Genomic DNA, 26,841 nt, shown 5'->3' with positions numbered 1-26,841 from the left:
GGTATTGGGACCAGGTATATGAAAAGATAGAGAAAATCCTTCAGCTGAAATTCGAGTTTAAACCCAAATATTTCTTATTAGGAAACACAGATTTTGAGATGGAAAAAACACAAATAAGATCTTTATTTACTTGATAACAGCAGCAAGGATTAGTCTGGCCCAATTACGGAAGTCACAATAAACACCCACCATTTAAAATGGATCTTAAAAGTAATGGACATCATGAATATGGATTTACTACACGAAAACTCACCCAGAATAGTTTACAACCACAAAAAATAGACTGGGGGAAATTCAGGGATTTCTTAAAAAATGAAAATATAGAAATCTATGTTAAATGACCTAAAAAGAAATGTAAAAAACTAGGTTAAAAAGAACCAACGCTATGAGAGCAATGAACAAACTAAAACAAAAGAAGGATCCCCAGCCAGACCTGGAAGTACTGTTCCCCCCCCCCCTTTTTTTTCTTTTCTCCCATGTTTCTGTTTCTTTCCCCTCTTTTTTTCTAAATTTTATACTTTTCTCAAGCATATTGTTCACCCAATAAAAAGAAAAAAACCCACTCTTTTCTAGTATCTTTTATTCTCAAGAAAAATCAAATTAAAAATAGGAATTAAGGCCACTTAGATGTCACTGATTAAATTAAATCCTGGTAGAATGTGATGGCTTTAAGCCAACCTTAAAAACTGTGGCATAGACACTGAGAACTGGCCCTTGAGTGCTCTAACTGGAGATGAGCTGTGACCAGCAGTGCTGCAGAATTTGAAAAGGCACGAATGGAGGGCAAAAGGGAGAAACGTGCAAAGAGAAAGGCGCGTCAAGCCAACCCTAACCGGAATTGCCTTCCACCTGAGTATTCTGATTTAAGTTTAAAAGTGTAGGTTTCTGGAACATCAAAGCTTACCTGGTGGAAATATGTTTTATAATATCCAACAGAATACATCATTGGAATGATTGCAATCCCTTTCTTCTTCCAGTAGTTCTGTTTATTAAATTCTTCTGCAGCTTGTCGCCTCTTGTAATAATCTGATTTTTCTAGACATTCTTCCCAACACCGACCCAGATGTCTAGGATCAAACTCTTCTTTGTAGGGAGTTTCAGACACATTTTTGTACATATTAATCTCTCTGACCTTAAATGGAAACACATAACATACTGTTTATTGTTTCAAGTAATTCATAAACAATTTAAATATTATTGAACATTTCTGTATTTGACATTAATTACCAGTACCACCAGAATCAGTTACTGCATATTTATGGTTGCTATAGTTTTGTGTCTTGAAGTCATTTCTGAGGTATTGTACCTCCAAGGTGAACATCTTACAGTCTTTACTCTTGGGCACTCTAATGGTCATCAAGGCTGAGCAGGGACCTGAACCTTGGTCTTCCAGGGCCTAGTCTGGAACCATTACAGCACACTTGGGTTGTTATTAAAGGGATTTATTTATTACAAGAAGTTTTCGAATCAGAAGAGAACCATGCAACCTGGCTGCCACCTTTAATAAATGTGGAATAGCCAAGAGCCAAGGGGTTGAGCTTCCCATTAACAATGAACAGGAATGCCACCATGACATGCGGGTGGGACACAAACAGTAAGATGTTGGGAAGCAGCTTGAAGAACGATGCCAGGATCAGTTGAAGGTGGATCAGGATACTTTCTGGTCCGGGGTAAAATACAAAACTGTGCCCCAACAGGACAGTTATGGCATGATTGGCAGCTGAATTTATTCCATCCCTGCCAGTGTTGTCATAAGCAGGAAACCTTAGAGGACCTGCAGGTGAGGGCATATGGCATGTGACACATGCACTTTCCCTCCACTCATGATGAAATCCTGTCTCATAATGAGGATTATTCTTTTTATTTATTTAAATTTATTTAAAATATTTATCTTCCGCCCTTCTCACCCCAAAGGGGACTCAGGGCGGAGCACAGCATATATACGGCAAACATTCAATGCCAGGATAAGAATTCATATACGCATACATAAACATTTATCTCAATATTAAAATACACAATTTAAAACCGTCTTGGCCATCTTGCCATAAAATAAACCTGTACAAATAAAGCATCTCAGAATGTTTAAACCAGGAGTTGCTTGTGAAGGGGACTCAGGGCGGATCACAGAACACATAAATGGCAAACATTCAATGCCATTAAACATACTGGACAGACAACAGATAGAGGTATTATGTCGGCATTTCCCCCAACTTTGGTGTCCTGGAGGTTGTGCTCTATTCTGGCCACAGGGGGTGCTGTCACTCCATCCTCAATGATGTAGAGCCCTTGATCACAGACTTCCTCCTTCCATTGATCGCCGGCATTTTCTGGTATTTCCTTTATGGTGCTGTAAAATACCTCCTCGTTTAAGCGGTGCTTAATTCCTCTTCCCACAGCTCACAGCTGTTTTTGAACTGCTTAGATGGACAGTAAGCTGGGCTGAAGGTCAGGTGCTCACCCTGACCCAGGCTTCGAACAGCCAACCTTTCGATTGATAAGATCTATTGCTGTTGGTGATTAACCAGCTGTGCTAATGCCTGGCCTATGAACTCAGCAATGAAAGAAATCTGAGACATGAGAATGGCTCTGCTTGCATTCAACTTTAACTGCCATGGCTGTTTTCCAAGGAATCCTGGGATGGGCAGTTTGGTCAGAGTCCCCAGCAGAACATACTCCAGCCAAGGATTTCAAAGGCACCTCCCCTTAATTGGCACACCATAGGATGTTGCTATGGCAGTTAAAGTGGGACATAATGTAAATGTACACAGTGTCCCCCTTAACTATTTCAGAACTTTTTACTACACAGATAACACAGCACTTCAGAAACAATATTTGTTTCCACCACAATGACATTTTTGACTCCCTCTCAGCCTTCTTCTCCCAGAGATGAACTGGCCCTGCATGCCCCCCAATTCAGAGAGAGTTAGGTTTTGGTTCAACCGAAATCAATTTCAGTTGAAACCAATTACTCCATCTGACTAGGGAATGAATGCACTTTACACCTGGGTTCTGCCTCCTGCAGAATTCTGGGGTTTGTAGTTTAGGGAGGAGCCTTGAACAGCCTCACTATACTACAAACCCCAGAATTTTGCAGGAGGCAGAAACTGAATTTAAAGTGGATTCATTCTCTAGTGTGATGAAGTAGCAAGTGGCAATGACAAATATTGACTACCTGTGACCCAAGGTTTTAGCACTTGAGGGAGCAACTGTACAGTAATTGAAAACAGAAGACAATTGTTTCTCTCTCTAGAGTAGTGGGTCCCATGTTTTGGTCCTCCAGGTGTTTGGACTTCATCTTTCGCAATTCCTAACAGCTGGTATCCTAACTGGAATTTCCAAGAGTTGAAGTCCAAAACACCCGGAGAACCAAAGTTTGGGAACCGCTGCTCTAGGGAAACATCCTAGTTACAATAAATTTGCCCATCAAAGAAGGAAAAGAAATATTTCACACAAGTTGATTCATGGATATTTGGTATGTTATAAATATTAGAAAGGATCATGTCATCTGGTGTAATTTGGACTTTATTTTCTGTCTAAGAGGCTGTGACCATCAGAACTGACATACTAAGAACACTTGCATTATCCCTTGAAATAATTGATTACTTACTAATTATCCCCTTTCCAAACCTTTCCATTTTATAATCCCAGTTAGGCAACAACGGATAGTAAAGCTGTCCAGGGGACAAGGGTGTATAGGGAGGGGAGCATTCAAGACTCTCAGACCTACCAATTTATAATGTTTGGCAATATAAATGAGAAAACATGGATTTGGCAAGGTGAGGGACAGCTATATATGAAACATTAGAGTCCTCCAATATATGCTCTTCCTGTATTTACCTCATCATGTGGCAAGTAAAGATAATCTGCCACAGCCGCTATCCAGGTCTCAGCAGAAAGGCCTGCCTGCGCGAATCCAACTCCTCGAAGGGACGTGTTTGAGCACAGATTAGTTTTGCAGGCCCGTCCACGGCATCGGAAGTTTTGAATGTCATATACATTAGAACATTGTAGCAAAGCATAGTCAAGAACCTAAAATACAGGAATAGGCAATTACCCATATTTACTTGATGCGCCATCGAATAATAATAATGCAGACTGTGCAAGGAAGCTGATGAAACCATGGACCATATCCTCAGCTGTTGCAAGAAAATCGCAGATGGACTACAAACAAAGGCACAACTCTGTGACCCAAATGATTCACTCGAACTTATGTCACAAGTACCACCTGTCAGCAGTAAAGAATTGGTGGGATTATAAGCGTGCAAAGGTAGTGGAAAATGAACACGCAAAAATACTGTGGGACGTTTGAATCCAGACTGACAAAATTTTGGAACACAATACAACAGGCATCACGATTGTGGAAAAGAAAAAAAAGTTTGGATTATTGTTGTTGCCATATCAGGTGACAGCTGCATTGAGGAAAAACAATAGGAAAAACTCAGTTGCTATCAAGACCTCAAAATCGAACTGCAAAGGCTCTGGCTTAAACCAGTACAGGTGGTCCCAGTGGTCATTGGCACACTGGGTGCTGTGCCAAAAGATCTCAGCCGGCAGAAACAATACACATGGACAAAATCACGATCTGTCAACTGCAAAAGGCCACCTTACTTGGATCTGCATGCATCATTCAAAAATACATCACACAGTCCTAGACGCTTGGGAAGTGTTCGATTTGTGATTTTGTGATATGAAATCCAGCATATAGATCTCGTTTGCTGTGACATACTGAGTTTTTGTGTCTAATAATAATAATAATAACAACAACAACAACAACAACAACAACAACAACAACAACAACAACTTTATTTTTATATCCCACCATCTCCCTAAAGGGACTTGGGGCAGCTTACATGGGGACAAGCCCAAAAACACATACAAAAATAACAGCATTAAAATCAATCAAATAAAAACATATAGAATCTAATGTGCACCTCAATTACCAAAACCTGAAACCAAAAAATGTATTTGCTGGTGAATGGAATGTGCAGTGGCCAAAAAAGGTGGACATTACAGATTCTGCCTGCTTAGGATCCCTTCTTTCAAAACAGAAGTGTTAGAGCGCCAAAGCTTCCAGCGATGGGAAAGATAATATTGGGGTGCATCTATGCTGTGGAATGAATCCACTTTAACTGCCTTGGTTCAATGCTAAGGAATCCTGGAGGCAGAGTTTTACAAGACCTTGAGTAATCTCTGCCAGAGAATGCTGATGCCTCACCAAACTAAAAACCCCAGGATTGCTGACATTGAGCCATGGCAATTAAATGAGAGATGACATCCCCCAAATAGGAGCTTCCTCTTTGGCTTTGGCTCAGCACTAAGTATGACACAAATCTAATGTGAACCCTAAGTTTGGAGAGGTCATTTAGCCAAAAAAAGGTGAGCATTAAATTTGTGTAAATACAGTAATTTTTCAATCATTCTGTGCCTTACTGAATCTGCAAAACAAAAAAAGACAGAAACAAAATAGGAAAGTATGTGAATGGTGTGTCCACTTAGACATAAGGCCCTCCAAGTGACATGTTCCTTCTTTCACAGAGTGGCAACCACGAGCATTTCCAAACTACCAGCCCACATCAGTTGCTTATCAGATGTCATTTGGAGGTTAATGTCTGCATTGGCCCTTGCTTTTACTTATTCCACTGATTACAGAGAGGGGATTGGGAACTTCCAGGTAATGTGGGGCTGCTCTAGTCAGTCAAATTAGCCATGGGGGTGATGAGAGATACTATCCAGCAACATCTGGGAAGATATAGGAGCTTCAAAGCGGCCATAAGAGGACAAATAGCTATACTGAATTCATGTTTCCCCAATTTATGGGGCCTATCAAGCCCAACTCAGCCCATCAACCATGCATAAGAAAATATCATATATTTATCTACACTTCCTCAGCCCTGCAGGTTCAGTGCAACCATGCTAATCCACAAAGGAATTCTTCTGTACATACATTGAAAATCTTCAGGGGCTATTACCAGCTGATGCAGTTACTGCTGAGGTAGGAAGACCAGCGATCAGATCACAAGGACCTCTTCACATGGCCAGGGGGGTCGTGCTGTTGTGCCAACAGTTACTGGTGAAAGGGATGGTGCGTGGGGTGCCTTGTGGTGTCCTGCGTACCCACCTTCCTTCCACCATCATATGATGGGGAAGGGACAGGGTGCATTAGCTCCCATCCCTGTCCCTATCACATGGGGTAAAGGGGAGGAAAGTGCGGGTAGCTCTGACAGAGCTACCTGAAATACACTTTCCTCCTTGTGGTGAAGGAGGAAGTGCCTTCTGACGCTTCCTGCCGACTTTGGGAGGAATGTGGATGGGTCCTACCAAGCGTTGTCCGATGACATTTGGCAGTCCCTGTCCAGGCTCCGGACCAAAGCAGCAAAACAGAGCTATTTAGCCCTGTGTGAAGATGTCCTTATTAGTATACATTTGCTCTGTCTGTTTTAGGCTGGGGTTGAAATCCAATAACATCTGGGGTATAACCTGATTTAAGGGATTGCACACACATTACATCTAAAGAAATGCAAAAACCTGTCAAAATTATTCAGTGGGTTCTGCTGTACATAATTACAGCATCAACCACTGAAAACAAATAAATTAAAAGAAAACACAATTTCATGCCACTTTCAAGGAAAACACTTACCCATTCAGAATCATCTACCGTACAGCCACCATTTATATAGAACTCCAGATCAGCAGCTTTAATTTTACCATCACTCATGAATCCCACCTGAAAACATATTAATACATTTTCATGAGACACAGTCATTTCATCCTCATCTATTCCCTGTATTATAGGTTTTAAAAGATTAACAATTGGATGAAAAAATACTTTTATGTGGCATTCTTTGTCCAACGGCATATAACATCAGCTTGCTACAAAGCATTTAACAATAGTCAAAGTTGAGTCTTTTGGTGTACTATATCACAAAAATTGTGTCTTTTCAAAAGAATAAAAAGAGAGAGGAGGAAAGTGGAACTCGCTATTAGGCCTGGACAATCCATGGCTCTAAATGGTTCTAAAGTACAAAACTAAAGTTCTGGTGGTGAAAATTTCAGAACTCTAACAAAACTTTCAAAATTTAATTATTTCATTATTGGTGAGTTTTATGCTAGAACCAATTCGGAACTGCCATTTATAATGAAATTTTGAGAGTTTTGATGGAGTTCAGAAATTTTCACCACCAGAATTTTAGTTTTGTAAGTACTTTAGAACCATTTAGAACCATGGATTGACCAGGCCTACTTGCTATTATATCAAATCGTGATAACCAAACATATGGTTGTTAAGCTCTTGGCAGGACAATTTCACAGGAAGCTTCTTTGTGTGCTGGTTCTTCTGGCAGTCCCCTCCATGGACCCAGACACTTGCCATATGTGGGAGAAGACTGTCTTATGGCCTCATCACACTAGAGAGAAAAATCCACTTAAAATCCTGTTTCTGCCTCCTGCAGAATTCTGTGGTTTGTAGTTTAGGGAGGAGCCTTTAACAGCCTCACTAAACAACAAACCCCAGAATTCTGCAGGAGGCAGAAAACAAAATTTAAGTGGATTTTTTCTCTAGTGTGATGAAAGTGTTACATGCATCTCTTTGCCAAAGTAAGAAGGGCATTAAACATTAAAACAAGCACATGGGGATAGGGGACAGTTGTTTCCCATCCTGGAAAAGTGACTGGAGACTGTTACTGATCTTGTACAGCTTATTAACAGAAACCGTGGACACATGCAAATTCTAGCCTGCCATCGGCCCACACAGAGAAGGCTTTCAAATAATTCAGTAGTTCCCAACTTTTGGGCCTCCAGGTGTTTTGGACTTCAGCTCCCACAGTCCTTAACAGCTGGTAAGTTGGATGGGATTTCTGGGAGTTGAAATCCAAAACACCTGGAGGCCCAAAGGTTGGGAACCACTGATGTAAATAAACCAGGACTTGTTGGAATAAGTACTACTTACTTTGTATTTTCCCTGAAGAGGATGCCGACCTCCAGTTATTCGCATGTCATCATTTCGCTCCAGGATAAAACGGACAGGACGGTCAGTTCTAAATCAAAACAAAGGCTTCAAGATAAGCTGCTGGGAAAACAAAGTGTAGCTGCTAACTGGATATCCTTGAGTTACAAAATATGAATGTTCTGTCTTAGGGTGTGTGAGACAGGGCCAAGCAGTGCTCAGGTGAAGAACACAATGGCTCTCCTTCCCATTCCAGCAACAAAGACATGCTGAAATGGTCACTGAATCTTTTACCAATCTTGGTAATAATAATAATAATAATAATAATAATAATAATAACAGTAACACTTTATTTGTACCCCACTACCATCTCCCCAAGGGACTCGGTGTGGCTTACATGAGGCCGAGCCCAAACACAACAATACAAGCAATTTAAAAACACTTAGACAATAAGAAACAACATTATCAATAAAACAACACATAGTTAAAAACAGTGGGAAGGCCAAATGTTAGGTTAAAATTGGAAATAATGCTGGGACATGAACAGAAGGTGATACTGGTGTTTGTGGAAGGGCATACGAGCAGACCTAAAGAAATGTAAATTGCTTTGGAAGACAAAGTGCTATGGGGTCATTATTCCGGGAAGGCACACTGGAACAGCCACATCTTCAAGTTTCTCCTGAAGACTGCCAAAGTTGGAGCCTGTCTGATGTCTTTAGGGAGTGAGTTCCAGAGTCGAGGGGCCACCACCAAAAAGGGCCTCTCTCTAATGAAGGAGAATCCTGGCTTGTTGTAGGTTTTTCGGGCTATATGGCCATGTTCTAGAAGCATTCTCTCCTGACGTTTCGCCTGCATCTATGGCAAAAATCCTTGCTACAGATGCAGGTGAAACGTCAGGAGAGAATGCTTCTAGAACATGACCATATAGCCTGAAAAACCTACAACAACCCAGTGATTCCAGCCATGAAAGCCTTCAACAATACAATGAGAATCCCTCTTGGCCTCTCAGGCCAATTTGATACCCTTTGTTTTATTTTGGTTAGTGAGACTATAGAGAAGGACAGCACTTACTTATGGGCAGCTACTGCTGCAGCTGCTGCAAAATATGAAGTTTTTAATGCTTTGCCTCCAAAAGCTCCTCCCACTCGTCTTGTGTGGCACGTGATCCTATTGGCTGGAACATCTAACACTGAAGCTACCAATACCTAGAAAAAGGGATTCAACGCTTTTTAAATATATATATATCTACAAACACAAAATCTTCTTTGAAAAGAAAAATGGAAGTCAAGACTTGGCAGCAGAATCTGTTAAAAGAAATGGGATTGGAAACCAATGACAAGAGCTCTTTGTGACTCTGGCTACTAATATAAATGGGTCTTCCTTTTGAGAATAATGATCTACACAAAAGGAGGCACCCAAATAGCTAATACAAATAAAAGATTAATCCAGTTTTGTAACAATCTAAGTGTTAAACTCTCAGGAAAAGAGAACACGGTGGCTCCAGCAGACCAAGGGAGGAATGCCAGATGATAACTGTGAGATATATTGTGACACAACTCAATACAAGATAACAGCAACTTCAAACATAACACCTCTCAAGGTTAAGTCTTCAAACTTCACAGCTGTTTTGCCAGACAGCAGCAGAATAGAAACTGCAACCTCAAATTATTTTACAGTATAATATTTCACGATGGGAAAGTTAAACTAAAAATATGTTTAAAAGCAGTAGTTCTCAACCTGGGGTTCACGGATACTAATGTTAAGTGTTTATTATTCCTGTATATTAGAATCTTTTCTGGAATGTGATATTTAATTAGCTGATGGTTACATAGTTACAAGTGATAAATAGAGGTTTATTCGAACACTAGCTGTGCCCTGCCACGCGTTGCTGTGGCCTATAGTAAAACTTATCAAAGTTGAGGTAGATATCTGGACTATTACGAAAGAGAGGTCCCTACCTATTCCTTCCCCCTTTTCCTCCCCCTTTCTCTCCTTTCTTCCTTCTCTACCTCTTTCTTTCTTTCTTTCCTTCTTTCACTACTTGGTTTCATCCTTCTCTCTTTCCTTCATTCCCTCCCCCTTCCTTCCTTTGCCTTTCTTCCCTCCCTGTTTGCTTCCTTCTTTCTCTTTTTACTTCCTTTTATTTCACCACCATCATAACAATAACAATAATGCAATGCATTGCCTCTGGGACCTGACACCTCTCCCATTCCCCCTAAAAGGGTCTCATAGGAACAATAGCATCATCATAATCATAGAAATAACAACCTTTACCCGCCACGCGTTGCTGTGGCCAATCTTCCCTCTTTCTCTCCTTCTTTCCCTCCCTCCCTCCCTCCCTCCCTCCCTCCTTCCTTCCTTCCTTCCTTCCTTCCTTCCTTCCTTCCTTCCTTCCTTCCCATCTTTCCTTCTCCTCTTCTTTCTCTATCTCTTTCCTTCCTTCCCCCTTTTTCTTTCTCTTCTGCTGTCTCTCTTTTCTTTCCTTCCATCTTTCCTTTTCTTTCCTTTTCTTCTTCCTCTAACTTTCTTTCCTTCCCCCTTTTTCTTTACCTCCCTTTCTCTTTCTTCCTTCTTTCCTTCCTTCCTGTCTTTCCTAGATTTTGACAGGGCGGGAAGGGGCGGGGTGGGGTTTGGAGGTGGCGTGAAGTAAAAGGAGGTAAGATTGGGGCAGGGGAGTGATGGAGCGTGGGGTTGCATGTGTGTGTGCGGCGGCGGGGGGAGTGATGGAGCCTGGGGTTTTGTGTGTGTGTGTGGCGGCGGGGGGAGTGGGGTTGCGTGTGTGTGCGGCGGTGGGGGGAGTGATGGAGCGTGGGGTTGCGTGTGTGTGTGTGCGGCAGGGTGTGTGTGTGTGCGGGAAGCGGCGCAGCGGGGCTTGGAGTGGGCATGGTTTCCGCAGAGGGAACGTTGGCCGGAAGGCCATGTGCGCGCGATGGAACTTGCGGCTGGGCGCCAATGCGCATGTTCAGTTTTGCCGTTTTGTGAGTGTGTTGTGTTGTTTTTCATTTTGAGTAGATATGTTTGTACCTTGTGGGTTGTGTTATAGGCATGGGAATTTTGGTTAAGTTTCGTTGGGGTTTTTTTGAGTTTTGTTCTTTTGCCGTTTTGTGAGTGTGTTGTTGTGTTGTTTTTCATTTTGAGTAGATATGTTTGTACCTTGTGGGTTGTGTTATGGGCACGGGGATTTTAGTTAAGTTTCGTTGGGGGATTTTTGAGTTTTGTTGTTTTGCTGTTTTGTGAGTGTGTTGTTGTGTTGTTTTTCATTTTGAGTAGGTATGTTTGTACCTTGTGGGTTGTGTTATGGGCACGGGGATTTTAGTTAAGTTTCGTCGGGGGATTTTTGAGTTTTGTTGTTTTGCCGTTTTATGAGTGTGTTGTTGTGTTGTTTTTCATTTTGAGTAGATATGTTTGTACCTTGTGGGTTGTGTTATGGGCACGGGGATTTTAGTTAAGTTTCGTCGGGGGATTTTTGAGTTTTGTTGTTTTGCCGTTTTGTGAGTGTGTTGTTGTGTTGTTTTTCATTTTGAGTAGATATGTTTGTACCTTGTGGGTTGTGTTATGGGCACAGGGATTTTGGTTAAGTTTCGTTGGGGGATTTTTGAGTGTTGTTGTTTTGCCGTTTTGTGAGTGTGTTGTTGTGTTGTTTTTCATTTTGAGTAGATATGTTTGTATCTTGTGGGTTGTGTTATGGGCACAGGGATTTTGGTTAAGTTTCGTTGGGGGATTTTTGAGTTTTGTTGTTTTGCCATTTTGTGAGTGTGTTGTTGTGTTGTTTTTCATTTTGAGTAGATATGTTTGTACCTTGTGGGTTGTGTTATGGGCACAGGGATTTTGGTTAAGTTTCGTTGGGGGATTTTTGAGTGTTGTTGTTTTGCCGTTTTGTGAGTGTGTTGTTGTGTTGTTTTTCATTTTGAGTAGATATGTTTGTACCTTGTGGGTTGTGTTATGGGCATGGGAATTTTGGTTAAGTTTCGTTGGGGTTTTTTTGAGTTTTGTTTCCTCGTTGGATGCCCCTAACAAATTTATATATATAGATTCTGGCAGAGGAGGGAATTATTCTCTCAATTTCAGTCTCACACTCTAGTGAATGAACATACAGAAAGGATGTGTTTCTATAAGAAATTTACCCTACAAGAAATGAAGCAAAACAGGTCAAAGATAGGCTGACGGGAAGCTGAATCGTCATCAGCTTTCATTATTCCCATATTTTTCTGGAGTTTTTCATACTCCACAATTCCAACATCATCATTTTACTTTAGATGATAATTTGTGGTAGGCAGTTAGTCTTTAAGTTTTCTGTCAGTGAGCTCTTTTGGTGTTTCTGGATGCAGCTATGGCAGAGTGGGTGTTGTAGCATAGCAAGAGCCAGATGATTCTGAGGATGAAAATGGGGTGCCTGAATGTGACCAGGGAGATGGTGTGGAAAGTCAGGGAGATTTACAACAGGGAGATTTCCAGACAGATAAGCGTGACCTGGCTGATGTTGTGCATACCAGAGAAAGTGAAGCTGAAGTTTCCCTGGAGAAAAGACCTTGAGAAGATGGGGAGGGTGAAGAGGTCACCAGGGAATGTAGATTGGAGCTCAGAAAACAGTGCAAGAGAAATAGATAGGGCCTCCCCGTGCCTTCAAGATAAGGCTGAAAAATCCAGGTGTTACAGATATGACTTTATGGGAGCCTGGACAGGTTTAAATTAGTTGTTTGATGCTAAACAATTCAGAGGAGACAACTTTGCCGCGGGGAAACTGTCTTCTGTTCATGTTGTCAAGTTTTCAAGTCTTTGGTTCTTGTAATGTCAAGATTCTTGTTTCATGTTCCTGCTTTTGCCTATGCACCTTGGAAGAGTTTTGCCTGGATGAGTTTCCTGTTCGTATGTTCCTGAATTTTACCTTGGAAACTTCAGCTTCACTTTCTCTGTTATGCACAACATCAGCCAGGTCATGCTGATCTGTCTGGAAACCTCCCTGCTGTAAATCTTCCTGACTTTCCACAGAATCTCCCTGGACACATTCAGGAACTCAATTTTCATCATTTTCAACCTCAGAATTTTCTTGGATTTCTAGTTCCTGTAAGGTTTCCTGGGATTTCTTAAAGACTTTTACTGAACATGGACTGCTTTTGTATATTGCTGGTTATATATTGACTGCTACTTTTGGATATAACTCTTTCCCCCTTTTATTATTCTTTATTCAATACACTCTTTATTATTGGACTATTCGCCTCTGGTGTGGTGCTGGGTGAAGAGATGCTCCAGGCCTTGGGTGCAACTGTGGGATCGTATCACTAGGCTTCTTCACACAGGCTTGTTTTTGATAATAGCGACAGGTGTTTAGCAGTTTTGTCATGGAGCCTGCTGACTCCCATCACACTCTGGGGAAGTTCTTTCTGGGCGGCTCCATGGCAAAACTGCTAAACACCCATCGCTGCCACCAAAAAATAGTCAGTGGTGAAAGAGGGGAGGCATTCCATCTTTCTATAGAGATCCACAGGTCGAGCCACTGCCTGACACTTCCTGCCAATGTGATGAGATGGGGGAAGCTGGGACAGGGTGGGGCATGGTCCCCACACTCCCCTAGGTGGGTGCCACTGCAATTGTCATGATTCACGGCAATTTGTAGCAGTTTTGGTGGCAAGTGTGAGGAGGTCCTAGAACTGTGTAAAGTAGAATCATAGTACCAGAAAGGTGGACACTAGTCCCTTTCATCAGATAAATGATGGAGACGATGTCTTTGACTATTTCATCCTTAATGGTCTACCATTCTTGGACTCTAATAATTGTAATACTACTATAGTAGAGTCTTGATTATCCAATCTTCGCTCATCCAACCTTCTATATTATCCAACGCAGCCTGCTTCCCACCCGGAATAATGTCCAGGGTAGGAGACAGAAAGAATCCTTGTCTGTTTTGGTGCTAAATTTGTAAATACAGTAATTATTACATAACGTTATTGTGTATTGAACTACTTTTTCTGTCTGTTTGTTGTAAAACATGTTTTGGTGTATAATTCGTAAAAATTATAATGTAATTTGATGTCTAATAGGCTTCTCCTTAATCCCTTCTTATTATCCAACATTTTCACTTATCCAACGTTCTGCTGGCCCTTTACAAATAATTCTGCTTCTTTATCTCACCCTGAGTTTTTAAATCATTTTATGTACATGAGGCCCACTCACTGTCATTATGTTTGGTTTACTGCTTTTTATGTTTTGTGTATGTTGTTTATTGTATTTATATGTTTTGTACTTTACTGCAATGTTGTTTATTTTATTGTAATTTGTATTTTATTTTATTGTAATTTGTTGTTTGGGCTTGGCCTCATGTTAGCCGCCCCAAGTCCCCGTTGGGGGAGATGGTGGCGGGGTATAAATAAAGTTTATTATTTATTATTATAAGTGAGACTCTATTGTATGTAAATTGAACATCTGATATTATGTTTTGATTTTTCAAACCTTCATGTTTTATAACTGCTTTTACAGCAACTGGTCATGATTAATCTTGTCATTGTTTGAATCATTTTGGCAACATCCAGCTGCAACACTTTCAAAAAAGTTATTTGATTCCTGGCTGAAACCATGGCACATCTTTTCCATATTGAGGGCCAAAGTTTTGGGTCACCTTACCTGTGCACTTGAAGAATCCTGTGTAGAAACATAAAGATCCATCTCCTTATCCTCTTTTCTTGGAATGACAAATACACTATTTGTTTCCAGGTAAAAATGTTCTTGACTCCCAACATGAATTTCACCTGTTTAAAAATGCACATTGTAATACTGGATTTATTTTATCTATGCCTTGATAGTTACATGAACATAAACTAAATATAAAGGTAAAGGTTTCCCCTTGACATTAAGTCTTGTCGTGTCTGACTCTGTGGTGCTCATTTCATTTCCAAATTGAAGAGCTGGTGTTGTCTGTAGGTCCAAGGTCATGTGGCCGGCATGACTGCATGAAGTTCAGTTACTTTCCCACCAGAGCCAGAGCAATACCCATTGATCTACTCATATTTGCAGGTTTTTGAACTGCTAGGTTGACGGAAGCTGGGGCTAACAGTGGGTGCTCATTCCGTTCCCCGGAGTTGAACCGCCAACCTTTTGGCCAGCAAGTTCAGCAGCTCAGTGATTTAACCCACTGTGTCACCGAGGGCAGGAAACTATAGGAAATTATATTTTAGACATCTAAAAACAATCCAAATTCAGCAATAAACACTTCTTCAGAGAAAGGAAAGATTTATATAGCAAGGGTTTTTTTTTTTTATCTGAGGTACAACAATATCCAATGCTATGGTTTTCATCTAAGGGAATTTTTCTGGTTTGTAAAAAGAAACTCTTCAGTGATACATTTCAGTGACATGTGTACCATTTCATGAATACACCTTGCAGTAGGATTGCATTCAGGATTGGTAGTGACTTACCTTCCAGGATTTTGTCAACTGTCTCAAAGGCTTCTTCGACATTTCCTTTTTCTATTTTCTTTTCTTCTGTCAGGAATGAATTATGCTCTATTGCCTCCTATAAAAGAGGAACATATATAAAATGTGGTACTGTTCCAGGTGGAGGCCACAAGGAGGAGCTAGGGAGAAAAGGATCATCCATTTCATGGGGTTTTCCTCCTGTTTTCCTGTTATTCCCCCACCCTTTATGAGGAGGGCTGTGGTGAGGGGGAATAACCATCAAAAATGGGGAAAATGGTTTTCTTCCTTCAACCCCCCTCCCTTCGTAAAATACACTAACCTTTTCTCTCTAGCACCACTTTGTGGCCTCCACTGGTATAATGGAATAGTACCTAAAAAACTGCTATGATCTTTGCAGTATGTTGATATGCTTTCCCATTATGTCTTCACCAAGCTGATTGCCTAACCTGAACTGGACAATATGCTCTTTTCCTGTGCACTGAATGCCAAATTCTATAAGTATATAAAGTTACTTTGTTGAAATGAAACTCCTACAGGCTATGAGTTAATATGGCAGCTAGCTTGCTTGTGCGATGATGTAACTTTTGCATTCTCTGATTTCAAATGATTATACACAAAACCAAATAGCAAGTCAAAACTTGGTGTCTTGGTTTTTAGGCCAGTTCCTGGGGTTATTTGGGGGTACTGATTTATAAAACTGCTTTGGATAGACCATCCAGCTTATCAGCTATCATGATTTTCTATGGGCAAGTAGATGAAGATTCGTATATGGCATATGTTCTGTATCTCAAAAACTAGAGCTGACAAGGGAAAATCAGTGCAATTTCTGGGAAATGTATCAGCAGGCACACAGAAAATGCGCCAACATCTGGGACACCAAATTGTGTGTTGATAGCATTATTCTCTAATGACCTCATCAGATGGGTGTTTTTTCCTATCCTAGCACTCTACTAGCATGCTGCCAGGACGGAGTCTATCAGAGACCATCATATGATGCAGAGCTACTCTGGGGGAGGGGGGGGGGGGCTCCATTGGGCTCAGTCCTGGTAGCATGCTGGCAGCTCACTAAGTGGGAACACTGAGAATATGGGTGACTACCCGTATCCTCATTGAAGAAGCTGGGGGCAGCACAGGAAGAAGCCAAGGACAGCTGGGAAATGTCATGGGATGGAAGCTCATGACCAACCATGGTAAGGGGATGAAGCTGGGTGCTGCCCCACAGTTTTCCCCATTGTCCTCTGACTTCTGGACCTCCATCTGATGAGGTCTTAGATTACTGTATATACTCGAGTATAAGCCGACCCGAATATAAGCCAAGTCACTTAATTTTACCACAAAAACTGGGAAAACGGATTGACTCAAGTATAAGCCGAGGGTGAGAAATTCAGAAGCTACTTTTTCATTTCAAAATGAAAATAGATACCAATAAAATTACATTAATTGAGGCATCAGTAGGTTGTTTTTGAATATTTATATAGAATTGTAATTTAAGATAAGACTGCCCTAACCTTCTTCAATGTAAATGTGCTTACGTATCCTTCCAATAATAATAAAGACAGTAAAATATTAAATGGAATAATAATAATAGAATAAAATAATAAATGTGATAATAACAATCATAGAATAAAATAATAAATTTAATGATAACACTTATAAAATAAAATAATAAATGTAATAATAATAAAGTAAAATGATAACTATAATAATAGAGTAAAATAATAAATGTAACAACAACAACAACAATGACAGAGTAAAATAATAAATAACTTTGACTCGAGTATAAGTCGAGGGAGACTTTTTCAGACTAAAACAAGGGTTGAAAAACTAGGCTTATACTTGAGTATATACAGTAAATTAATCTTAAGGTGGGGCTAGCCTGAAGCAAGTGATCCTGAAGACATAAACTTATTGATGAACCTGCTGGTCCAACAAAATCAACACATTTTAGCAGTAATAACTGTATGTACTGGTTTCCTTTCTCCAAGTGAGGGAGGTCAGTATTAGGAGCAGTAGTTTTTCTTGCTTTTTACTGTTTTACTGTAGACTTATGACTTGTTGTTTGGTTTGGTATGGTGATATGGCCTCAGGGCAAATCAGTTCTTACATTACTGTTGACTTATCCTCAGCAAAATCTATAATTTGCTCCCCCCCCCCCCAAAAAAAAAACACCTGACTTCAATTTATTGATTAGATCAATTTATATGTATTGTAAGCAGTAGGTATGAAACACTTTCAGTCCACATTGCTTTGTATTGGGAGTTCGACCAATAAATGTATAAAAGAGCAGAAGTCCCTTTTAGTATTTCTCATCAAGTTCTCTGCTCTGGTGCTAGATATTTCATTTTCTTGTGCTTGCGATGTGATTTTGCACATAGCTGTAGAATTTTTCCCTTTGTTGGAGGGGAGGAAAAGGGGCAATGGAAACAAACAAGATATCACAACAGTTTCCTTGTGTGGAAATGTTTCACTTTTCTAGATGGAGGGCAGATAAGACCGGATGATGGCAGATTTCTAAAACACTATGCGTAATTTGTAGAGGTTTGATAGGGACATATTTTGTTTCTCCTTTTAATAGGTGAATCTGCAGAAAATAATCAGCAATATAACACCAATCAAAAACCTGTTAATTTTCGAACCACAGCCATAAGATAAAATGGTGGCTACAGGCTGGGGTGTCTCCAAAAGTGAATTAGGCACATTTATTGCGGTCATGATTGCCAAGTATGGTGAGTATATGGAATCAGTTGCTGGGAAAGCCAAACACAGTGGAGGCCTGTTGCTTTCATGTCTTATTGGAGGACTTTTCAGTTAAATGACAAGAATCTGGCTGGTCACTATCAGGAATAGCATGCTAGACTAGATTTGCCCTTGTTCTGAATTTGAAAGGTTCATCTTATTTGCACCACTGGCTAGGTTGGGCAGAATGCAAAAGTAATACCACAAATCTTCACAAACACACACTGGGTTTTACCTCAATGGTCAGAATCAGTTCCAGATCTTCATACTCTATCTTCACTTTGTCTCTGGCATTCTTTGCACATTCGTAGGTCTCTGCAACTATACCACAGATAATGTCTCCAATGTAGATCACCTACATGAGAACCAACCAACATGAAATTGAGTGGCTTTATTTATTTATTTATATTTATTATTTACGTCATTTTTATCCTGGCCATTTCAGCCCGAACATTATATATTATACAGCATGGTAACAGTATGGTTTTGAGGCAGCCCAGTCAACATTATCCTATGATCATTTTCAAATTGTGTTTTGAAATTTTCATGTATCTCTTCTTGGAATGTCTCTGGTGCATTTTACAACGAAAAGATCAGCAGATGTCAGGCAATGACAGCTATGCAAGAGGGCTACGATAGAAATACCAAAAGAGATGAATTGCACCATACACAAAGAGAAGAGATTATATTATGCACATCATTCAAGGTAGGTAAAGGTAAAGGTTTTCCCCTAGCATCAAGTCCAGTCATGTCCGACTCTGCGGGTTGATGCTCATCTCCATTTCTAAGCTGAAGAGCTGGCGTTGTCCATAGACAACTCCAAGGTCATGTGTCTGGCATGACTGCATGGAGCACTGTTACCTTCCCACTGGAGCGGTATTTATTGATATGCTCACGTTTGCATGTTTTCAAACTGCTAGGTTGGCAGAAGCTGGGGCTAACAGCGGGAGCTCACTCTGCTCCCTGAATTCAAACCTGTGACCTTTCGATCTGAAAGTTCAGCAGATCAAGGGATTAACCCACTGCACCACCAGGGGCTCCTCATTCAGGGTACTCATTTAAATAATATAGCTTAATGATATGTAATGATGTTTATTTCTAGGTCTTTGCTATAATTTAGAGAATGGCACAGAAAGAATTTTGATCTGTTGATCTGTCTGTTGCCCAAGTTAGGGGCAATTTTGAGACCTCTTCTGCCTTCCCTTGTTCACAGTTCTTACTCTTTAAATCAGATTTGGTCTTGGCTATACATTTAGAGGAACTCTAAACTCTAAATGTATAGCCAAGTGGAAACTGGCTCATGCAGTGTTAAATGGAGCCCTTCAACATTTCTCAGCAAAGACCTGCAGTGATGGTTGCAGCTACAACGAGTTATCATTTTCCTTCTATGGAACTGGTTAGCTTGAACTCCCATACATTGAGTTCTTCTGTTTAACTGAAATTATTCAAAGTGGATAATTGTGAACATGAACCTTTGGTAGAGAAAAAAGTAGATTTAGGGCACAATTCCACACTTTTCTATCTGAACTGAGTAGGGGATTTTTTTGTGAGTTGGACAAAAAGTCTAAATGAAGATGTACCTCATCTTCAGCAAACACTTTCTCATCTGCATCACCATTTTTTCCTGGAATATCATCAACTGTTACCACAGCAACTACCCCCGGCTCTTCCAAAGCCTTTGATGTATCAATGGATCTGAAAAAGTAAAGGGCATTAAAAAGGGTGTATTCTAAGGGTTAAATGAATTGATGAATATATGTGCCTGCTTATGATTTAAAATGGAAAGGATAAAAAATAAAAGCTAACTCTTCTCTTAGGTAATGGGTGGGAATGATTAGAAGAAATGCATAGTCCTGCAATTAAAAATAGGTAATTAAAAAAAAAACCCTCAAAATATGCAAGTCTATTTTTTTTGTACTTTGCCCAGATTAAATGTGAAGAAAACTTAACCAAGGATGGAATTTCAAATCATGAAAAGGGTACCTCCCAGGTGCTATGATATAATATAACATCATTCTTTTGCCGTTCGATTATTTCCTTTTAAAATCTTCATCCAAATGAGCAAACTGCCAATCCAGAAATTAGATTATCTCCAATTCATTTTTTAAAAGCTGACATTTAATTTCTATTAGACATGTGAATTTGGAGTAAACCTTGGCCTATTTCATGTCCTGGCTTTCATTGAGGCTCCAATACGTTTTTCGTAAGCCTCCTGAAACTGGGAGGGTTGTTTTCGGTTCTTTCATTTCGGGGCCCGGAAACTGGACCATTATGGAGGAGGGGTCTTCCCGCCCACTGTGCATTTTTCTTACCTGGCACCTGCTGTTTCTACTCTAGAGTAAGAGGCACTCAGCTGTAGGCACTGGCAGGCGCACACATTCTGGGCCTGTCTACATGCCCCACCACACATGCACTCTTTTTGGAAAGTGTGAGTGTGTGTGTGGCAAGGCATGCAAGCAGGCCCAGAAAGCGCGTATGCCTGCCAGTGCCTGCAGCTGAGCATCTCTTACTCTAGATTAAGAGATGCTCAGCTGCAGGCATGCTCCGGGCTTGCCTGCATTCCCTGTCATGCATGCCCCGTGACACACACCCCCGCCAAACTTTCTGAGAGTACATGTGTGCCGGGGCATGCAGGCAGGCCCTGAGCATGCCTGCAGCTGAGCTCCAGGCCTGCCTGCCTGCCACACCCTTACACTCTTTCTAAGGCAAGGAGGCAAGTACAGATGCACACAAAAGCAGGCTTTCGTGTAAAGCAGATTTTCGTGTGGGGAGGGATATTCCTGTTTTGTGCTTTCAAAGAAATGGAAGACATGAAAGAAGAAATGGAAGACACGGTCTTCTCATTTCATGCTTCTGAAGTAATGGAAGACACAAAAGAAATGGTAGAGACGATAGGAATGAATTTCATGCACATGTCTATATATTTTCTATATATTTCTGTTGTTTTCTGTTAAGCTAATATGAGGTTAAAATGGCAAACTAATAGGACAACATTAAACATGTAGACATCATGAATCTACACAAGTTGTCTGGTTTCAAAATTTACAATAACAAGAGTAATCACACTACAAAGTGTCACTTTCGTTCCATTTTGACTGCCATAGCTCAAACTATCTCATCACTACCATCAAATGTGAATACTTCTACTTATTCCTGTTGCTTTGGATCTACATATGAGGGCCTTCTAGATATCCTTATGGTTCCCATGTGACACTTTATTTTAATAGTATCATTTCTGGGCACCACTGCCCTTGAATCAATGCTGCCATCACAGGCACACTAATAGCACTATTGTAGTGGTCCCAGAGGCACAATAATAAAAATAATGTATCAAGCGCAAATTCAATATACAGCTAAAGATTACTTGTTTATAGAATTTCAAGACTTAGTTCTTAATGTTACTTATTTAACACGTCACAATCCAATCTGATTCGAACATCTCACTAGTTCTTTCATGTTTTTCTCATAATCCTAGCCGATCCGAAGTGCTCCGAATCTAATTTATTTCTGTCATTGACTGACTTTCTTCATCCCTTGCACTATCAGCTTTCTAATAAACTGTAAGGCTTGATCTACAGTGTCACAGAATGTAATTTCAAACTGTATGACATGGCAGTGTAGATGGGATTAAGTCTAACTGATCCATATTTATCAGCTGACTCATTTCACCTTTTAAACATCTCTATCACCCAATAGCCAGTTCACACTTCCATACAGTCTTATGAACCAGATGCACTTAATAAACCCACCAGGTACTTCCAAATTGCATTGTAATCTTAGGGGCCTTCCACACAGACATATAACCCAGAATATCAAGGCGAAAGTCCCACAATATCTGCTAGGTTAACCAAGTCCACACTGCCATATATTCCAGTTCAAAGCAGAAAATGTGGGATTTTATTCAGCTGTGTGGAAGGGGCCTAATTTAAAACATATGGAGTTGCTGCTTCTTTCTTTTTATCTACCTCTCATTTGGAGCCCTTTCACCATTGAACCAAAAACACCAAAGAACAGGGAAAAATATGTTCTGAAACTCCTAAAAATTGTCCCTCCCCAGCTGCACTTTTCTTGCAAAAGTCCCCTTTAAATACTTACAGTATCTTTGCGTGCGCTCGTGTGCTGGTGACCACAGCCATGTAGAGCTGTCCATCCACTGGAGCAATATCATCAACGTAGACAGCTTCACCAGTGGCATGTTTAAGACCAGACTGGAGCATGATGGGACGCCCAACTGGGTCCTGAGGAAGCTGATAAGGGTTTACATCCTGTGACACAGTAGGAAGTCAGTCAGTCCTGGGATTTCCATTTTCGTAGATACAATTGATGTACACACAAGGCAAGGTGGTTTCCAGTCATTGTTCTCTAGTACTGGGCCATTGTCTTATAAGTTTCTTATAAACCAGGGGTCTTCAAACTTTTTAAACAGAGGGCCAGGTCACAGTCCCTCAAACTGTTGGAGGGCCAGATTATAATTTGAAAAAAAAAACATGAGTGAATTCCTATGCACACTGCACATATCTTATTTGTACTGCAAAAACACTTAAAAACGATACAATAATTATATTTATTAAAATGAAGAACAATTTTAATAATATAAACTTATTAGTATTTCAATGGGAAGTGTGGACCTGCTTTTGGGCGATGAGATAGGATTGTTGTTGTTGTTGTTGTTGTTGTTGTTGTGTGTTTTCAAGTAATTTCAGACTTAGGTTGAGCCTGAGCGAGGGCCGGGTAAATGACCTTGGAGGGCCATATCCAGCCCTCGGGCCTTAGTTTGAGGACCCCTGTTATAAACCATTCTATATCACTAGGAATTGGAATTAGAATGACAATGGCTGCTATGGATCCATAACTGATTCATATTCACAAAGCCTATCTACTTATGATTGTGGCACTAGTGTCATGACCATAAAAGTTTCCAAATTCAACTTTTCCGAGCCTCGGCAACTGCAAATAGCAGGGGATGCTCTCTTGTCAAGCAGGGCACAGCAGAAAAAGGTACTAATGTAAATGCCAATAAAGAGATATGACACCATTCTTACTTGTGGACCAAATGTTATGAAACAAACTCCACCGACCTGATATATTTGCATGCCTTGAGGTGGCTTCTCTTTGAACTGGCTTAAGGCAGTCATGTATTCTTTTGGCAAGTCAGGATATTGGAAGGGATACTGTAAGAAGATATTTAAGAAATTATTCTTATTCTACTAACATTTATATCACTTCAACATTTGGTATAATAATATTTTCAGCATTGACTTTTGAGAGAAACACTCACATATCTCAAGCCAAAATGGCCTCATTCATATGTGCATACTACATTATAGTTTAGCATTATGTAAACAAGCCGAAGCTTTCTACATTGACTTCTCCCTTTCCTCAACTTCTCAGCATGGCATGAGGTGCTTCGAAACTTTCACCTCTAATTTAGATTAGCCAGTTTAGAGTGTTGTCTGAACTCATCATTATACAACAGAGACTCGCTTATTCAACCTTCACTCATCCAACATTCTGTATCATCCAATGCAGTCTGCCCGCTGCACAGTTCCCCAGCTGTTTCAATGCAATTGTTTTGGTGCTAAATTTGTAAATACAGTAATTACTACATAACGTCACAGTGTATTGAACTGCCCTTTCTGTCGATTTGTTGTAAAACATGAAGTTTTGGTGCTTAATTTGTAAAATTTGTCAAATGTGATGTTATTTTATGTGATGTGTTTAATAATGTTTAATGTTTTATCAGGGGAGGATCAATTTTGATGTTTTATACTGTTTTTTATCGATGGCATTGAATTGCTGCCAACACTGTGAACTGCCCTGAATCCCCTCTGGGGTTGAGAAGAGCGGTATATAGATACCGCAAATAAATAAACAAAAACAATTGTAACGTAATTTGACGTTTCATAGGCTTTTCCTTAATTCCTCCTTATTATCCAACAGTTTTGCTTATCCAACGTTCTGCTGACCTGTTTATGTTGGATAAGTGAGATTCTATTGTAGTTTTTATTTATTTATTTATTTATTTACAGTATTTATATTCCATCCTTCTCACCCCACAGGGGTCTCAGGGCAGATTACAATGTACATATTCATGGCAAACATTCAATGCATAGACACACAACATATATAGACAGACACTCAGAAGCTATTAACTTTCCAGCTTCTGGCCACCAGGGAAGCTGCCGCTTCCTCATTCTTTGCATACTTCCTGGAGATTTTTATGGCCTTGTAAATCAGTTAATTTAGCCTTCCCACAAACTGGTACTTAATTATCCTACTTGACAGATGCAACTGCCTTTCGAGTTGCAAAGGTCAACAACAAGCTACACAATTTTGGTCGGGAGCTCACTCTGACCCGGGCTAGCTTCGAACTCATGACCTTTTGGTCAGTAGTGATCTTAATGCAGCTGACTCCCAGCCAGCTGTGCCACTGTCCTAGTGCTTTAAGCTAGAGTTCACAAATAAAAGGCCACTCCATAAATTGTGTCTGAGGTTGCTTCCATTAATCATAGGTAAGATAAACCAAGGTTTCTTTGGAATAGGGCGACACATCAAGTTGCAGTTATCTAAAACAGAAGTGTGAAGGTGAATATCCTCCTTTCTGCCCCACTACACTATAACTCCCATAAATCCTGGCAATGGCTATGCTAGCTTAGGCTGATGGGAGCTCCTGGAGATATTTTAAAAATCCCCAATAGTCAGAATGTTGTTATTACTATCTTGAATTCAAAATCACTTTCCACTCAACAGCATCTCTCAGCCTTCTCACTAGAAACAAATGAACTAAATTTGCCAAGTCCTCCAGGTCTCTATATCTATAGAACACTTAAGGATTTAGGATGGCCAGTTTCCAGTTCCAGAAATTGAGAAAGGAAGGTCATGAAGTGAACATGTACCGCGGAGGGTATCATTCTCCTTACCATCATTTTTAAACAGTGCAGCACTTCCAAGTAGAACCTGAAGAAGAAGCTGACAAGCAGGGAGCGCCGATATTCCACTTTCCCGCCTGGTGCCGAAGGAGACACAACAACTTCTTCAAGAATTAGCCTGCAAGCTTCATCAAGGAACTGGTCGTTCCAGTTTCTGGGGGGACATAGGATATTGTGAAAGATACTTATTAGTAGTGTAGATAAAGGTAGGGTGGATGAGATAGGAATAAGCTTTTCCAAATGGATATGCTGAAAGTTATTTATTTATTTACGACATTTTTATGTCGCCCTTCTCACCCCAAAGGGGACACAGAGCGGCTTACAAGATATATATACATACATTATATTGTAATAATATTAGTAATATTAAATGTAATAGAAAATATATAATTATAATATCATATTATTAGTAATATTATTATATTGTATTCGATTATAATATTATAAATATTTTATGTATGTACAATATATTATATTACATTATATTATATTATTAGCAAGATGGAACTGTCTTCTGGCCTCCTCTCTCTTCACTCTGGCCCAGAAATCATGCCATCTGGCCTAAGAATGTGCTGTTGCTACAGACACACTCTATGGACTTCGCCCAGAAAACCCCAGGATAATGTTGTTCTTATCTGTGGCAAACTTGAGCATCTCCCAGTGAGGTTGTCCATGAAATTAACCCTCACCTTGGCCTGACCAGAACTGGGACTTTGCTTGACATTGCCTTGCCTTAATGGAACCAGCTTTGCCTTAATGAAACTTAACATTTCCATACCTTCCAATGAGTTGCAGGCAGGAATTTCTTGCACTCACAGTTGTACCACTAATGCCCCCATAAAAAATAGCCAGGTCTTCAATGACATCAGTGCCTGGCTGGAAGAGGACCTTCATGGAAGAATTTGTCACTGACAAGGCATTTTTCCGACGCTCAGCCTGTCGGAAAGCTGAGATAAATTCATCCTGGCAGAGGAAAGAAGAACATGTTTTTATTTCATAGGAGAACTGTATTGCTATTTCATAGGAGAACTGTATTTCCTTTTTCACCGAAAAGCAGCACAGCCTAGGGTTAGTGTGCCCTTTTCCAATCTTGAATGTGTTTCTAGTTGGAGACATTGAAGCCCACAGCCAGTTCACACTGCGTTTTGGAAGCATAACCCTGGAAATAGCATGAAAACAAAGGAACTAGGCACAAATGTTTTCTAATGGTTAATGTTTAAACTAGTTCCTTGTTAGGCAAAGGATTTGAAAGAGGAGAAAACCCCTAGGTTTTGAATAATAGTTTTGCAGAAGATTCAGGAGGCATGACAGATGTAGTATTTCATCATTTTCAGCCAGCGCAACAAGGTACCACTTGCTGAAATTTTCTGCTATACGACCATCCAAAGATTCCTGTTTTGCATCAGCCACTCTATTGTTCATGACCCATTGGTGAGAGATGACAAATGGATGCCTGTGGTGCGGCCATATGAGATTTGAAACTCGCTGAGAGCCAAAAGTAGTCAGAGGCATATTGTGTTTTATTTGATGGCAAAAGAAGAAACTGGAGAAGAAACTGGAGAACGTCCAATGAAATAAAAAAACAAAACCCAAAACCCAAAACAAAACCTGAAGGCATGTCTGACAATTCTAAACAAAGGCTAGCAGTCAAGAAGTCCAATGCTTTTTGACTTGTGTATACTCCCAAGAGTTATTTCAGATCTGTAGATTAAATTATTTTCTATAGCCCAGTAGTTGTCAACCACAAGTGTTTTGGCCTACAACTCCCAGAAATCCCAGCTAGTTTATCAGCTGTTGGGATTTCTGGGAGTTGAAAGCCAAAACA

At 40.3% G+C, this 26,841-nt stretch overlaps 1 protein-coding gene across 1 annotated transcript in view; it reads right to left on the bottom strand.

Moving 5' to 3' along the window:
* The window catches only part of LOC132769185 (aldehyde oxidase 4-like), a 58,140-nt gene that overhangs the window by 14,695 nt on the left and 16,604 nt on the right, over positions 1 to 26,841 (bottom strand). The window contains exons 12-24 of the mRNA XM_067470598.1: positions 25,795 to 25,979; positions 25,008 to 25,170; positions 23,166 to 23,258; positions 22,183 to 22,352; positions 19,668 to 19,782; positions 18,323 to 18,442; positions 15,352 to 15,448; positions 14,561 to 14,685; positions 9,014 to 9,147; positions 7,946 to 8,033; positions 6,638 to 6,724; positions 3,838 to 4,029; positions 905 to 1,132 (exon numbers count right to left, since the gene is read on the bottom strand). Of these exons, the coding sequence (XP_067326699.1) occupies positions 905 to 1,132; positions 3,838 to 4,029; positions 6,638 to 6,724; positions 7,946 to 8,033; positions 9,014 to 9,147; positions 14,561 to 14,685; positions 15,352 to 15,448; positions 18,323 to 18,442; positions 19,668 to 19,782; positions 22,183 to 22,352; positions 23,166 to 23,258; positions 25,008 to 25,170; positions 25,795 to 25,979 (1,797 nt within the window). The remainder of the gene's footprint in view (positions 1 to 904; positions 1,133 to 3,837; positions 4,030 to 6,637; positions 6,725 to 7,945; positions 8,034 to 9,013; positions 9,148 to 14,560; positions 14,686 to 15,351; positions 15,449 to 18,322; positions 18,443 to 19,667; positions 19,783 to 22,182; positions 22,353 to 23,165; positions 23,259 to 25,007; positions 25,171 to 25,794; positions 25,980 to 26,841) is intronic.

This window comes from Anolis sagrei, chromosome 1 (assembly GCF_037176765.1).
Source record: "Anolis sagrei isolate rAnoSag1 chromosome 1, rAnoSag1.mat, whole genome shotgun sequence".
Lineage (NCBI taxonomy): Eukaryota > Metazoa > Chordata > Lepidosauria > Squamata > Dactyloidae > Anolis > Anolis sagrei.
Note: the sequence above shows the minus strand (reverse complement) of the source record. Positions and strands in the feature narration are given on the sequence as shown.